Here is a 16,600-nt window from a genome sequence, read left to right as displayed (position 1 = left end):
GTGGCGGAGCTTTATCGGCGTTGCGACAAGGCTTGCCCTCAGCAAGATTGTATTTTCACTAGTGGAGGTGGCACTTCAAGCCAACCGTTGACAAATCCTCAACGCAGCTCTGCTTACCTTTCAGCTAGCTGCCAACTGATTGGCGGAGAAACTGTAAATGAGCCAAGTTGTGACATCACAACTGCAATTGACGCTTGGTGGGTTGTCGGACACGCAAAATAATTTATGTATCGCGCGTTTCCTTTTAAAGACGCGCTTCGTTTTGTTTTCCTGTAAATTGAGTTGAACGATGATTAAAACTTTTTGTTGCCCTCAATGAAAGCGTCTGTTGGAGATTTTCAGCAAGCTGCCGCGACGGGATGACCGCCTGCCTGCCTGCGCAATGTCAAGTCAACAAAAAGGTAATAATATTTACTTTTGATTAACACATAAATATATGTAAAATATGAAATATCGTTTATTCGCAATGACGTTTTCAAGATCACGAAAAGCCAAAATTGATTTTACAATTAAATGTGGATTCTTTTCCCAGCCATTTTATCCACTTTTTTTTTTTTTTTGCTAATCATTTTTGCCAAGTTGTTGTTGATGTCCGTGAGATGAATGTACTTGCAATTCCCCACCTTCTCCTGAAGAGGGCGCTCATGTCCCAAACGTCCATCCATGTTATTTAGGAACTGAAGCAGCTGTAAAGTATATGCCCCGAGTTTGTTTTTTTTTTGTTCTTGATGATGATGATGATGAAGAATCAAACATTTATATAATAGCATAATTCATATTGCTTCTGTTTTTTTTTTGTTTTTTGTTTTTTTAAGAGCACGGGTAGGGATTTAAAACTGAATTAAATTGCACCAAAAAGCGTGAAAAGTTGCAAAAAAGTATCAAGGATTATTTCCAGACAAAATAAATTTCCTTAACAATTTAAGGCGCCATAAACTTCCTTCAGTCGAGATTGTGATAACTTATTTTTATTTTGCAATAAATAATTTGGTTACAATAAATAATTACATTTTCAATTTGTCAACACTTATAATGTATAACAGTATAATCATACATGTTTATACTGTACATACATTCCAAATAAAATTATACAAAGACATTATACTCAACACAAGCAGATATAGTTATTGCTTTTTTTTTTTCATATAATGTCTAATTGGTCAAAATATAAACCTTGAGTTCGCTAATAAAAGCAAAAAAAAACAAAAAACGAACAAGTCAACTCTGTGATGACGTCACAGCCGGCATGGGGTCCTGCCCCGCCCCGGGATGGAGCGCGCACGCGCACGAATGCACAGGACGAGACGGAACTCACGCAAACACACACAGGTGAGTCAATTAACGTCCTTCTCTTTACATTCAACTGTTTACATTCTTGACCAGCTAGCTTGTTGCTAAAATGCTAAGATGGCGTTTTGTTTGTTTGTTTGTTTGTGCGCGCGCCCTTGTTGGCTCCGTTTGAGCGAACCGCTCACGTTTAAACCGTTTTTAAGGACGTCCTGTTGTCGACTCGTTACTCGATAAATGAACGTTTTTCCTCGCAGCTCCGGTAACTCTTGAGTAGTTTATTTTTTATTTTATTTTTTTAAAGTTTTGTTTGTGTTCCCGCCGCGCGCGCTACGCCGGCGCAGATCCAGTTTTGTGATGGACGCGGCGACGTCAACGTCACGTGACGCTGGCCTTGGTTCAAAGGTTATGGTGGGGGGAGGCGGGGTCTAATGTAACCCGTATGTAAATATGTGAAAAGTTAGCTAGGTGGTGTAAATAGCTAACTAACGTAAACGTAAGTACGCCCAAATCAAATGGACCAAAATCGCATTCTAGCAGTTGTTACTAATAGTTTATGAAAACTAATTAAATAACTAAAATAAAATTGGAAAAAAAACGTTTTCGTTAACAAGAAACAAGAGTGCTTTAAAAAAAAATGAACCTACATGTTTTGTTTTTCTTTATTTGTTTAACTTCAAGTGTACAGTACAAATTGACATCATACATTGTTAAACATTATATAGAGAAAACAGTCAAGCTTACAAATTTAAAAAACAATACAAAATGTAACCAAACTTAAATAAAGAAAAAAAGAGAAAAATAAAAGGGTGGGGCGGCAAGGGGATATCAGCAATTCTTCTACTAAATGATAATTTCACTGCAATTTTTTTCTTCATATATTTCAAGGATGAAAAATAATGACACAATTCTTTATGGAAAAAAAAAATTGGTTTGGTTTACATTTCAAGAATCAAAAGCCGAAGTCCAAACAAAATAAAAACGCCAGCAATTCCGCATGTGACGTCGACCAAAAACTGAGACTTGTTTATTTGTTTTTGTGGCACGTAGCATCGGACGGGACGGCGAGCCGAGCGTTCGCCGGTGTTGACGCCTCAGTCGTATATTCCCGGGCGTGAAAAGGAGCCCTGCGGGATGCATCGCTTGATGAGCTCGGCGGCGGCCAGGCTGCGACCCCTGACGGCGGCCCCGTGGACGTCACGCCGCGGGACGCTCCACAGAGGACGCAGGACAAAGTCGTCAGCGGCGGAGGCGGAGACGTTTGCCAAGGGAAACTACGTGGAGGAAATGTACCGGGCGTGGTTGCAGGAGCCTGCCAGCGTACACAAGGTATGAAAGCGAGACCGATTAATCGGCGAACCGGCGCCGATATTGGGCATTTTGACGAGTAAAAAATGAAATCAAAACTTAACAAAAATGAAAATTCCAAAACTATAATAAACTCTGGTGTGTACATTTTGACGGTCACGGAAAAAAACGTGCAACTTGCAAAATAGGCAGTCAATTCCTTTCCCCTCCAGGCCTGCGGGTGGCAGCGATGTGCACTGACGTTTAAAAACCGCATCAGCCTCTTTTTTTCCACGATGATAAATAAATCTATAGCTTGTATTTATCTAGTTGATTTTGGTGCGTGTGACATTTTGGATGAGTGATTTGCACATCACAGACAATCATGTCTTGTTTTTTTGTTTTTTTGTTTTCCAATCAGTAGACAATGAACGCCTTGTAAACGAATCTGATAAGAGCAACCTCCACCTTGTCTACGCTGACTATAAAACAAGATAGAAAACATCAAGATAGCGATGGCTTTGTCAACGGAAAGTGAAGACAAGGAGAGGGCCCCGGAATCGAGCCCTGCGGAACGCCATACATTCCGTTTATACATTTTCATATTGCACATATTGGCCCATATTATGAAGGGATTCCAATCATAAAGAATATCACAACATTGACAACTGAGCGCATTAAATTCCCCTGCAGCCAATGACGGGCAAGCGGGGGCGTGTCATTCACGAATCCGTTTGAGTCGGGCGTGTCTTTACCTCCGTCGAACCCTTCAGACTGACAAACAAACTGGATTGAACCCAGGTTAAGAGCAGATGCTGCTGTTCTGTTAAATATGTTCAAATATGTCTGACAGGTGTGGCAACTTCTGTGACATGTCGTTAGCAGCAGTTAGCTTTAGATTTTGAACAATATATTTTTTTTTATGTCATCCTCCATCAGAGTTATTGTAGTTTTGGAAGTTTCATTTACAATTAGTTTTGAAGTTATTTTGAGTTTTGTTTTTGAAATTTTGTTAGTTTTAATTAGTTTTCACTTTTCAGTGTGGTTCCTTTAGTTTTTATTAGTTTTAGTTTTATTTTTTAAACATTTTTATGTTATCCTCTAACAGAGTTATAGTTTTGGAATTTTCATTTTAGTTAGTTTTGATTTCATTTTGAGCTTTTTTTTTTATTTAGTTAGTTTTTAGGGTGGTTCTGTTATTTTTCTATTAGGTTTAATTTTATTTACATTTTTTTAACCTTTTTTTTATGTCATCCTCAATCAGAGTTATAGTTTTGGAATTTTCATTTGATTTAAGTTTTTATTTTTTTAGTTAGTTAGTTTTAATTAATTTTCAGGTTGGTTCTGTTAGTTTTTATTAGTTTTAGTTTTTAGTTGTTTTTTTTTAAACTTTTTATGTCATCCTCTATCAGAGTTATTATTATAGTTGTCGAATGTTCATTTGAGTTAGTTTTGATTTCATCTTTATCGTGAGCATTGTATCGCATACCGTATCGTGAGGTAGTCCGAGGTTCCCACCCCCTATATATTTATGCATGATTTTATGTATTATCCTAGCTTGTCTTTTTCTCTCCGCGCAGTTGTGGGATGTTTTTTTCCGTAACGCGCACGCCGCCCGCCAAAGCTCGTCGTCGCCTCTCCGGGGAACGATTCCGCTGAGCGCCGAGCCCGACGTGGAGAAGCTGGTGGGAGATCATCTGGCGGTGCACACGCTCATACGCACCTACCAGGTACCGTTATTCACTCGTTCACTGCCATTGACGGCTTTGGACGTTAAAAAAATAAAAAATAAATTTGAGCTAGGCAGGCAGTGATGAGTTAATAATAATATTTAATAGAAATCACAATTGTGACCTTGCTGGCTCTTGTTTTTCAGGTGCGAGGACATCACATGGCCAAGTTGGACCCTCTGGAAATCAGCTGTGTGGACCTGGATGATGCCCCGTGTAGCATCGGCATCCAGAAAGTTGGTGAGATTTTTTTTTTTTTTAAGCATCTGTTTTCTAATTGAATTTGCATCAGTTTCTTCATTATTTTTTCAATTGGTCCAATTTTCATTGTGCCAACTGCATGTCATGTTGTTATCTATGTCCGCCACACGTTTTCCTTCGTGATCTGCCGCGAGCCTGCTAACCAAAATGTTGCATATTGCCCCGCTAATGAAATATGAACATGCTGCCAGCTACTTGCTGTTCAATGAACTCATGATTCAGTCATTAGCTTTGCTGCTTGCTAGCCTGCTAATCAGTTTTTAGCTCATGTAGCTAGCTAGTGCCTGTTTATCCTCGGCAGCTAGCCTGCTAACTAAACTGTTGCATTGCCCTGCTAATGAAATATGAACATGCTGCTAGCTACTTGCTGTTCAATGAACTCCTTATTGAGTCATTAGCTTTGCTGCTTGCTAACCCTGCTAATCAGTCTTTAGCTCATGTAGCTAACTAGTGTCTGTTTAGCCTCGGCTAGCTAATGTTGTTAGCTAGAAGCTAGCAAGTTGAGCTAATTGACTGGAAATGTAATACCACATTTTTGGATGTGTGAGTGCGTTTGGGCGTCCCCATAGACACGAAACAAACGCTTAGCGCTGCTAAAGGCGGGCCCTCCCCTTTTGCTACGCTAACAATAGCGACGGGATAATAAGGCGATCAGCAGGGAATGTTTCCATGGTGTCTGTTGGCGTCCCCGTGGCAAATAACAATTGACATTCTACATCAGTTTTAAAAAGTAGGAAAAGGTTTCCATGCTTTTAGGTATTAGCGCGCTAGCCCACCTAAACACCCGAGATCCCGAGTCACATCTCGACTCGAATCAGACTTTTAAGAGAATCTTGAAAAAGGACGACGTGACTCAACTTGCTTTGTCGTCGAGTTGGGACTTTTGGCATTTTTGCCACAGAAACTTGCTTGAAAGTTGAAAGTTAAGACTTTGGACTTCTCTGCTGTACGGTCTCATTTATCTTTGTTTTGATCCCATCAGAACCTTTTCCTGCTATTTATGACTGCGGAGGTGTAAACCCGTGATGCCGAGTCAGCATCAGGTTCAAAGGTTGCTTATCAGCGTCTGCTTCGATGTAATGCGGTTGATTGCATTTCTTCCGTGATGACGGGGAGGGAGAGGCAATCGGGGGGGTTAAAAAGTTGAGGTGTCTTCAATAACACGAGTCGACGCTGTCGTATTGTACTAAACCCCGCCTCCTGCTGGCAGCGCAAGTTTCTTATCTGAGCTGCACACGCAAACTTTTTGATAAACACAAGATGGCCTCCAGCAAGAAGAATGACAAACAGAAGCGTCACTGATTCAAGATTGTGACCCGACTTGACTTGTCCCGCCCTCATCATTTCCAAATCTGAAGCCATGGGTCCAGAAAATGGCGGAAAAAAAGGTGGGTTCCATTCCGGAGGCCTGCCCCCCCCCCCCCCCCAAATGGAAGATTTGAATTATGTGAAAGTCTTGTTGACAATCAGTTGATGGCCGTTCAGGACCTCTCTTTTGGTCATGAGATTCAGGCAGTAACAGAAAGGACAAAATGGCGGGCAGAAGTTAGAGTCAGATGGCGAGCTCGGTCATTGTGTTGGGGGTCAGAGTAAAGCGGCTGGAAGAGCCTTATGGATTGGGAGCAAAGTTCTGCCTCCGGTGGAGGAGTTGAAGAACCTGGGGGACTAGTTCTCGAAGAAGGAAAAGAGAAACCTATTGATCACCGTCTCCCTTCACCTCACCGATGCACAAGTATTTGGTAGTGACCATAAGGTCAGACAATCAGCCAAAATGAGTCACGGGATAAAAAAACCCTGGCCATCCGGGGAGCCACTGCACCTCTAAATCCGAGCTCATGAGCTCCAGAACTTCTGAAAATGGCGGCTTTGGAGCAAGTCCTGCGTCTGATGAAGGACTTGAAGAAACTGGAAGGTCCTGTTCACCAGTGTAGACATTTCACCCGTGAAAGTATTATCAACAATCACAGATACAAACGGCTAAGATTGAGTTTCCTTCTCATGATGTCGGTGCTGACCTAATTTTGAGATAAACAACCTGCTGCAGATAGGCAGACCAAAAAAAAAGAGAAACAAAGGACACTTGACACTTGAGCTGAGCAGGGGTGAGCAAACTCGGTCCTCGAGGGCCGGAGTCCTGCAGGTTTTGGATGTTTCCCTGCTCCAACGCAACTGATTTCAATCGACAGGATCGTTATCAGGCTTTTGCAGAGCTTGCTGATGAAAACCTGCAGGACTACGGCCCTTGAGAGACCGAGTTTGCTCACCCCTGGACTAGAGACTGCTCGACTCTGTGGTGATATGTTTTGGTCATGTCCGAGAGGAAGGAGACCCATGAGGAGAGCGAGAACACGCTGGCTGGCCTGGGAACACCTCGGTGTCAATGGTGGAAGTAGAGGAAGTGGCTGGAGACAGGAAATTCCGACCTCGATTTGATGTCCCTCATGATCTGAAAATGGACACCGACTTCATTCGTCTTCGTCTTCATCTTCAGGTTCTTATGGTCTGGATCACTCCGACTTGGACAAGATGTTCCGCCTTCCCAAAACCACTTTCATCGGCGGCAACCAGGATGCGTTAACGCTCCGGGAGATCATTCGACGCCTCGAGGTAAGTCGTTAAGTTTCTGCTCCATAACGCTTGGGGTTGTGACCGCCCAAACCTTCCCCGGTGTGCGTAGGAGGCGTACTGCAAGCACATCGGCGTGGAGTTCATGTTCATCAACGACGTGCAGCAGTGCCAGTGGATCCGACGCAAGTTTGAGAGACCGGGCATCCTGCAGTTCAGCGCAGCAGAGAAGCGGATCATGCTGAGCCGGATGATCCAATCCACCAGGTGCCTTGATGAGAACGGCCAGACGGTCACGGGCACAAGGAGATCGTAATCGTGGCTTTCGGTCTCTCTTGACAGGTTTGAGGAGTTCCTCCGGAGGAAATGGTCGTCGGAGAAACGTTTTGGCTTGGAAGGATGCGAGTCGCTCATCCCGGCCCTCAAGACCATCATTGACGAGTCGAGCGCTCGCGGCGTGGAGAGCGTCATCATGGGGATGCCGCACAGGTTCGGAAGGAAGCCAACGTCCTTCACCCGTTCTTCATGAGCCGTTTGACCTTGGGGCTTTTTTTTTTTTTTTTTGTCCAGGGGGAGGCTCAACGTTCTTGCCAATGTCATCCGCAAGGAACTGGACCAGATCTTCTGCCAGTTTGATCCCAAACTGGAGTCGGCAGACGAGGTCTGGGACCAAAACGTCGTCATGGCGCATTGAACTCGCGTTGAACTCTCACGTTGCTCTCAGGGTTCTGGTGACGTCAAATACCACCTGGGCATGTTCCACAGGAGGATCAACCGCATCAGCGACAAGTTGGTCACCTTGTCGCTCGTGGCCAACCCATCCCACCTGGAGGCGGTGGACCCCGTGGTCCAGGGCAAGACCAAAGCCGAGCAGTTCTACAGCGGAGACACGGAGGGCAAGAAGGTCGGGTGGCCACCGCCCGCCGTCTGCTGAGGCGTCTTCGTCACGTTGTGGTGTTTCCGTAGGTGATGTCCATCCTCATTCATGGCGACGCTGCATTCGCGGGTCAGGGGATCGTCTACGAGACCTTCCACCTGTCGGACCTGCCGTCCTACACCACGCACGGCACCGTGCACGTGGTGGTCAACAACCAGGTGTCAGAGTCCAACTTTTTACTGCAACCTCAAGGAGGCTTTAGCTCCGGGGTGTCGATTGAAGTCGCTGATTCCAGCTGATTGATCTTGTCGCGACACAGATCGGCTTCACCACCGATCCCCGGATGGCTCGCTCGTCGGCGTATCCCACGGACGTGGCCCGGGTGGTCAACGCGCCCATCTTCCACGTCAACGCCGACGACCCCGAGGCCGTCGCGTACGTGTGCAAGGTGGCGGCCCAATGGAGGAACGCCTTCCACAAGGACGTGGTGGTGGACCTGGTAGGTGACCCTCCGCCGGCCGGGATCGTCGCGGTCCTCCGAAACGGAATTTCACGAGGGGAAGCGCGCGTTCAGGTTTGCTACAGGCGGAACGGTCACAACGAGACGGACGAGCCCATGTTCACGCAGCCGCTGATGTACAAGCGCATCAAGAAGCAGAAGAGCGTCCTGCGCAAGTTTGCGCAGAAGCTGATTGGGGAGGGCGTGGTCACCGCGCAGGAGTACCAGGTAAATGAGGCGGCTTTCCTTGCTTCAAATTGGAAACCGGCTCCAAAGTTAGCGTCCAGTCCAAACCAGACCTCTCGGGATTACTTCTCAATGAAACAAGAATAACGTCAGAGGATGGCTCCATTTTGTGTCTCATTCAGGAGGACGTGGCCAAGTACGACAACATGTGCGAGAAGGCTTACGCTCGCTCCAAAGATGAGAAGATCCTGCACATCAAACACTGGCTGGACTCGCCCTGGCCTGGTGAGACCGACACGCCAGTCGGGACTTTTTTTTTTTTTTTTCCCCCACATCTGCAACGTCCAGGAGATGACTGCTGTTTTTATTTATTCAACCTACACATTTAAGAAATGACTTCAAATGGCTTCCTGGTCCAAAAATTGATAACTGATGTTATCTGGCAGAAAACAATGGAGCCCCTTAAAGCAGAGGTGTCCAAACCTACGGCCCGGGGGCCATTTGCGGCCCGCCGTCCATTTTTTAGTGGCCCGCAACATATGCTAAAAATGGCATTTGACTCAGTTTAAAAAAAAAAACACACAGGTGCTATTAAAGTTTATTTTAGTTAACTAAAACTAACGAAAAAAATAAAGTTCAAAACTACAATTTCGTTAACGAAATAAAATAAATACGAATATGCTTTTTTTTAAAAAAAAAAAAAAAGAAAACTAATTGAAACTACATTTTATGTTTACAAAACTAACAATAAAACTATAATTATAGCAAAAATGTCCTTGGTTTTAGTCTTTGGTAATTAATTGAATGCATGAGCCTTTGGCGATGACTTTAAATGTGATTTTTAGTAGATTTATTTTGATATAAACCGGAATAATGACGTTGCAACCATGGTGTTTTTTTTTTTAATATTGTGCACAAGTAATACACATTTAAAAAGAAAAAAACTAAAACTAATACTGAAACTAACTAAACTAAAACTAAGCATTTATTAAAGAACTAAAACTAACAGAACCACCCTGAAAACTAATTAAAACTAACTAAATTTAAAAAAACAAAACAAAACAAAATGAAAAATTATTGCCATATTGCAAATAAATCGGTTTATATACGGTACCATTTTTATAAATATGCAAAAGGACAAATAAATGATTTGTACAATTTTTAAGACTAAACACAATTTCTCTTCATAACATGATGTGGCCCTTGCGTCCTTCTGATTTTCTATATGTGGCCCTCAAATGAAAAAGTTTGGACACCCGTGTTCTAATGCTAACGAAAAAGTTTCTCGTTTTTTTGTTTTTGTTTTTTTTCCCGTCCTAATGAGCAACAAACGTCCAGGATGGAGTCGGCGGGGGTGAAAGGTCACGCTCTCAATTGTCTTTGTAGGTTTCTTCACCGCCGACGGCCGTCCCAAAACGATGAGCTGTCAGTCCAGCGGCCTGACTGAGGACGAGCTCAGCCACATCGGGAAAGTGGCCGCCTCGGTCCCCGTGGAAGACTTCACCGTCCATCCTGGTACGCGACAAATTTTCAGTTTTATTTATTTAGTTTTTTAGTTATTTTTTTATTCTGGTTCAAGGCGGTCTTGTGCCATTTTCAGGTTGGACTCTTTCAGATAAGATTCTCTTGTCTTTCCGGTTTTGATTCTTATCAGTTGCAGGTCAATGGGTTGTGCAAACACCCACTAACTATGGCCAGCAGATGGCCGCATCGTGTTTTTTTTTTGTTTTCTTCCAATGGGCTCACGGTAGATGAAATTACAATGAAACATGACTGATATGATGAAATTGAACGTTTTCAAGGATGACGTGAATGATCAAAACATTTGTCACATTCATTCACAGAGCGTCAAAAAAGAAAGAAATTAAGAAATTTATCATGTAATAATAATTTCATTTTATAATTAATTATAATTATAATAATAATAATATATAATATAATATATATAATCTAATAATTTAATTTAAGAATAACTTAATTTTATAATTAATTATAATTATAATATATAATATATATAATATCATTAATTTAATAATAATTTAATTTTATAATTAATTATAATTATAATAATTATAATAATATAATATATAATATATATAATATATATTATAATTTAATTTAATAATTTAATATAATTAACAAAGAAATTAATATCTAAGTCACTGTTGTGCAAAAAATGTATCTTTTCAATGTCAATCAAATGACCTATTTTCAAATGGTAATTACTAAAGAACAGAATAAGATTTTTTATTTTTTTATTTTTTATTTTTTAAATGTTTATGTAGTCATAGCGCACAATATTTTGTTTGCCTTGAAAGATGAGTGAAAATGCTCGAAATCGGCTGCCACTGTTGGGGTTGTTTTTTGGATAATGTTTGGCAGTCAAAGAGTTAAATTTCAGGTTGAAGTCTTGCAGGATTGGTTGATGTGCTTGTCTCGAAAGGGACGAAGCGTGTCAAGTTTCAGTTTCAGGTCATGTTGTGTTTCAGCTTGAAGTCCGCTCCTGTTTCAAGTGTGGCCTTTTTTTTTTTTTTTTTTTTTTTTTGTGGTTTTTCAGGTCTGGCTCGCATCCTGAAGGGCCGAGCGGACATGGTGGAGCAGCGCGTGTGCGACTGGTCGCTGGGCGAATACATGGCCTTGGGCTCCCTGCTCAAGCAGGGCGTCCACGTTCGACTGAGCGGTCAGGACGTGGAGAGGGGAACCTTCAGGTCAGCGGAGTCGCAAACCAAAAAAATCTCAGAAAAAAGCGTTAGCGTCGCTCACCTTCTTTCATTTGCACGTCAGCCATCGGCATCACGTCCTTCACGACCAAAACGTGGACAAGAAGGTTTGCGTCCCCATGAATCACATCTCCGGCGACCAGGCCACGTATACCGTCTGCAACAGCTCGCTGTCGGAATACGGAGTCCTGGGTGAGCGCTTGCAAAAAGGCTCACAAGCACGGAGGAGCCGCCGAGGGCCAAAACTGCCCAAATTAAAAAATAACAAACAAATACAAGTGAAAACAAAAACCGTTTTAAAAATATCATTCAAAATTAAATACAAAGAATAAATATAAATGCAAATAAAAATAACAAAATATATATATAGGTATAAATAAATAAAGTAAAAATACAAAAATGGCATTCAAAAAATAAAAATAAATATAAAAATAAATGTGGAAATAAATGAATGAATAAATAAATACGTAAAAGGGAAAATAAAAACTGATATAAAAATATAATTACATTTAAATACAAAAAATAAATATAAATGGAAATAAAAATAACAAAATATATATAGCTATAAATAAATCAAAATAAAATGAGATATAAAATAAATACAGAAATAAATGAATTAATACAGAAATAAATGTGAAAATAAAAACAAATATAAAATTAAAAAAATGAAATACAAAAAATCAATGTAAATGGATTAAACATAACAAAAATATATATAGTTATAAAATAAATAAAAACAATTAAAAAAAAAAATCTTTCTCCACTGTCACCACCACTTGTTGTCGAGCAACTCGAGTCGCAAGGACCGCCCCCTCATTTGAATAATATTTCATTCTGACAGAGCGTCTACAGCATGAAATATATACATGTGAGAGTAGAGCGTTTTTATTTGATTGAATTTATATATATTTGTTTGTATTTATTTCCACATTTTTATATTTACTTTTATGTTTTCAATCTTGTTTTATTGTATTTATTTATGGATATATAGATATTTTGTTATTTTTATTTCCATTTATATTAAATTTTTGGAAAAAAAATTCTATGTTTGTATTTGTACTCGTATTCATGTTTGTGTTGGGGTCACGGGGTCAGGTTTCGAATTAGGCTTCGCCATGGCCAACCCCACCGCGCTGATCCTTTGGGAAGCCCAGTTCGGAGACTTCCACAACACGGCCCAGTGCATCATCGACCAGTTCATCAGCTCGGGTCAGGCCAAGTGGGTCCGGCAGAACGGCCTGGTCCTGCTGCTCCCCCACGGCATGGAGGGGATGGTACGTTCCGACTCGCCTCGCGCGTCCCCCGTCGGCCCCATCGGACCGCTAACCATGTGACGCCGACGCCGCCGCCGCCGCTCAGGGTCCCGAGCACTCGTCGGCCCGCCCCGAGCGCTTCCTCCAAATGTGCAACGACGACCCGGACGCCTTCCCGGTGAGTTTCGCGTCCGCCTGCCGTTGTCGTCGTGATGAGCGCGGTACTCAGGCGGGCGTTTTTTTCTCAGAGTCGGCGCGGCGACTTTGCCGTCGGGCAGCTGTACGACTGCAACTGGATCGTCGTCAACTGCTCCACCCCCGCCAACTACTTCCACGTGCTCCGCCGACAGATCCTGCTGCCCTTCCGGAAGCCGGTCAGTAGGCTGCGTTGTCTCAATCGACATTCAACACAATCACTTGACTTTTTTTTTGGGGGGGGGGTAATTTATCAGACTTTTTTGACTTTTCTTCCTTACTGTCAAATTTGTGACATGTTATGGACATACAGTAATTTTCTGCCTCTCTTCTTTCCTTTTTTTGGACATTTTATGGCTTTTTTTGTACCCTTTTTGCTTTCTGACTTTTTTTTGTGGCAATTTTATGTGGTCATTTTCTGTAATTTTCTTCTTGTTCGTCTTTTTTCTTCTTTTTCTTTTTCTTCTTTTTTCTTATTCTTTTTCTTTTTTCCCTTTTATTTTTTCTTCCTTTTTTCTTGTTCTTTTTCTTTTTTCTTTTTCATTTTCTTTTCTTATTTTTCTTTTTTCTCTTCTTTTTCTTTTTCCATTTTCTGTTTTCTTTTTCTTTTCTTTTTCTTTTCTTTTTCTTCTTTTTCTTTTGTCTTTTTCTTCTTTTTTCCCTTTTTCTGTTTTCTTTTTCCCTTTTTTCTTCTTTTTGTTTTTCTTCTTTTTACTGCTTTTTTTCATGTTTTCTTTTCCCCTTTTTCTTTTTTTCTTTTTCTTCTTTTTCCTATTCTTTTCCTATTCTTTTTTGTCTTTATCTTTTTTTCCTTCTTCTTCTTTTGTCTCCATGACAGCTGATCGTGTTCACTCCCAAGTCGCTGCTGCGCCACCCGGAGGCTCGGTCCAGTTTTGACCTCATGCTGCCAGGTTTTTTTTCTTTTTTTCTTTTACCGAATAAACAATCCAATATATTTGTGTTCGGAACTTTTCACACCACTCGTGCATGTAATCATCCCCGACACATCTGACTCCGCCCCCCTCCAGGAACGCACTTCCTGCGCGTGATCCCAGACGAGGGTCCGGCGTGCGCGCGTCCCTCCGCCGTGAAGCGAATGGTGCTGTGCAGCGGAAAGATTTTCTACGACCTGCACCGCGAGCGCCGCAAGCGACACCTGGACGCCGCCGTGGCGCTGGTCCGCGTGGAGCAGGTACCCCCCCCCCCCATCCCACGCACCTCCCATTGACCGTTGCCGAGGTTTGAACGTGTGAGCGGTGGCCGCAGCTGTCGCCGTTCCCGTTCGACCTGGTGCGGACCGAGACGGAGCGCTACGCCCGAGCGGAGGTGCTCTGGTGTCAGGAAGAGCACAAGAACCAGGGATACTACCACTATGTCAAGCCCCGCCTCCAGGCCACCCTTGGCCACGCCCGGCCCATTTGGTGAGCGGCTCAACCGAACCCTCAACACTTACGTAACCCAAAACACTAATTTAACACCTAACTAGTCAGCCATTTTGAAATTTAGTCTCTTAGTTTTAATATCAGTTTCAATCGCGCTTGTTTTTTAATATAGTCAGTGATAATTTTGTCACAATTTTATTTTATTTTATTTTTTTTCAGACGACAATTTATGGAAGCATGTTGCACTCACTTGAAAGAAAAAAATCCTGTTTTTCTGACCAATTTTTTGGGGAGCTTTGTTTTTTTTTTGAGTATTGTTTTATTTTATTTTTTTGTTTTTCTAATTTATTGATTTTCTGTTTTACTGAATATTATTTTCTGTCATAAAAAAAAAATTCAGAAAAAAAAACAAAGCTTCCCAAAATAATTAGTCAGAAAAACAGGAGTATTTATTTATTTATTTATTTGTATTTATTTATGTTCAAAGACATTTGCATTCATTGTGCAGCTGTAAGATTAATTTCAAGCAATTATGCACTTTTTTTATTTTTTATTTAGTTGAAAACTAAGTTTTCTATTTTTGTCAGTTTCATTGAAACAATTAATAAAAGACGCCGTCGTGTCATTAAATGCGTCTTGCGTGTTCTAAACTATAGTTGTGTGTAATAAACCCATAAAGATTGATTTCAAGGTTTCATTTCGTCAATGGAATCCTGACCGGTGGCGTTTCCCGCCAGGTACGCCGGCCGCGATCCCGCCGCCGCCCCGGCCACGGGCAACAAGCAAACGCACCTGACGGAGCTGCAGCGCCTCCTCGACGTGACCTTTGACCTCGAGGCCTTCTCGGGAAACCACCGCTGACCTCCTCCTCCTCCTTCGAGGACCGTGAGCCGCTCGCGCCTTCGTAACGCGTTCGATCCGCACAATCACACGCCGACGACCTCATCGCAACATTTTTAAGGAGATTTATTTTTTTTTTAATGGAGATTTTTTTATTTTTCGACAACTTTTGAGCCTTACGATGAAAATGTAGCAGGATACTCGACCGGTCATTTAAGCATATCGACTCATCGAACAAACGGCCGTTAGCTTCATGCTACGGCATCATGTAAAACACCATCAACAGGCTAACGGAACTTAGCATGGCTATGACGAAGCTTTTTTGTGTTGAATATGAAAATTAAATTCATTTTTGACGGTCTTTACTGTAGTACAGCGGAAATTTCTCAGGGATTTTATGATCATTTGAACCTTTTGATGATGTGAATAAAATGTGACATTTTAGTCCTCCGTTAAGTGCCAAACGATGACGACAAGTTTGACTTTTTGATGTGAAGACAAATGAATGTCAGCTATTTATTTTTTTGAAAGTTTTCATCTTGACGCCGCCAAATTAAAAGATGATTGACGATGAAATGTAGGCATGTGTGTCATGTGATCCTGACCTAGCCCAACTTCAATCGGACTCGCAACACGGGAAAATGAGTTGGAGTGATGTCATGTTGTTTTTCAGGCACTAGAGGGCAGCACGCGTCAAGTTGAGGCTTATCAAGTTGAGCTGGGAGCAGGAAAACAAGACACAAAGGCCCACCACGGTTCATTTTTTTTTTTTTTTTTTTTTTGTAACTAGGTCACGCCTCTTAAAGGTACACACAAATGATTTTGGCAAAGATTACATTTTGTTTATTTTTATTTTACAATACTGTACAGGGATACAGTATTTGTCGACTTAAATTGAAAACAGAATGTATCATTGAGCTACTTTCAAGGTTCTCATGTCATCACGTGACCGCACATGTTAGTGAGGTCATTAGAGGTCATTGTTAAATAATTTAAGTTGACTCCTTCCATCCCTTGCTTGCATCTTTCCTTGCCTGGCCCCCTTGTAACCTTTCCTCCTCTGTGGCTCCCTTGCTCCCCTCCCCCTCCCAGCCAAAAAAAAAAAAAAAAACTCTCTACCCCCTCCCCCCCCCCCCCCCCCCCCCCCGTCAGTCATGTTGTGTGTTATTCTAGGTCATGAGCAGCCGCCATTTCCCTGGAATGTTCCAGCGCTTGCCAAAAGCCTCCCCGATGGAATGCACACACACACACACACACACCCACACACACACACACGGAAGCGGGCGTGTGCGCCGGTCACCATGGCAACCGGCTGCTTTCAGGGGTGTGCGCAGATGTCGCGCGTGTGCTTCGATGTGACCAATATCGAGAAAATCCTCCCCCCAAAAATGTTCCACATTCCTCCTCCTCCTCCTCTTCCCTGGTGGAGGTTCAGCCCACTGAGTCGCCCCCCCCCCCCTTTTTTTTTTCCTTCATTGCTGCTGTGTTGTAAGTGACATTGTGTAATGACTGCAGTAG

General features: G+C 42.3%; 2 protein-coding genes across 2 annotated transcripts in view; one reads left to right on the top strand and one right to left on the bottom strand.

Moving 5' to 3' along the window:
- Positions 1–16,600, bottom strand: part of LOC144001890 (uncharacterized) — a 263,910-nt gene that overhangs the window by 206,406 nt on the left and 40,904 nt on the right. The window lies entirely within an intron of this gene.
- On the top strand, positions 26–15,658 carry ogdhb (oxoglutarate dehydrogenase b). The gene is made up of 23 exons (XM_077498140.1): positions 26–1,329; positions 2,338–2,616; positions 4,155–4,304; positions 4,451–4,544; positions 7,057–7,172; positions 7,243–7,397; positions 7,473–7,619; positions 7,701–7,791; positions 7,855–8,034; positions 8,097–8,225; positions 8,327–8,506; positions 8,582–8,734; positions 8,875–8,977; positions 10,079–10,207; positions 11,250–11,400; positions 11,477–11,604; positions 12,508–12,686; positions 12,772–12,843; positions 12,914–13,039; positions 13,699–13,771; positions 13,889–14,052; positions 14,127–14,281; positions 14,980–15,658. Exons 1-23 carry the CDS (start codon positions 1,270–1,272, stop codon positions 15,101–15,103), a joined length of 3,138 nt encoding a protein of 1,045 aa, XP_077354266.1. The 5' UTR covers positions 26–1,269; the 3' UTR covers positions 15,104–15,658.

The sequence above is a fragment of the Festucalex cinctus genome, chromosome 15 (assembly GCF_051991245.1).
Source record: "Festucalex cinctus isolate MCC-2025b chromosome 15, RoL_Fcin_1.0, whole genome shotgun sequence".
Taxonomy (NCBI): domain Eukaryota; kingdom Metazoa; phylum Chordata; class Actinopteri; order Syngnathiformes; family Syngnathidae; genus Festucalex; species Festucalex cinctus.
This window is presented reverse-complemented; position numbering and strand designations above follow the sequence as displayed.

Bases quoted from the DNA above. Each gene is read 5' to 3' on its own strand.
- ogdhb (XM_077498140.1), top strand. From the start codon at position 1,270: ATGGAGCGCGCACGCGCACGAATGCACAGGACGAGACGGAACTCACGC. The intron at 1,330-2,337 runs GTGAGTCAATTA...TGTGGCACGTAG, and splicing joins ACTCACGCAAACACACACAG to CATCGGACGGGACGGCGAGC. The intron at 13,772-13,888 runs GTTTTTTTTCTT...GCCCCCCTCCAG, and splicing joins TTTTGACCTCATGCTGCCAG to GAACGCACTTCCTGCGCGTG.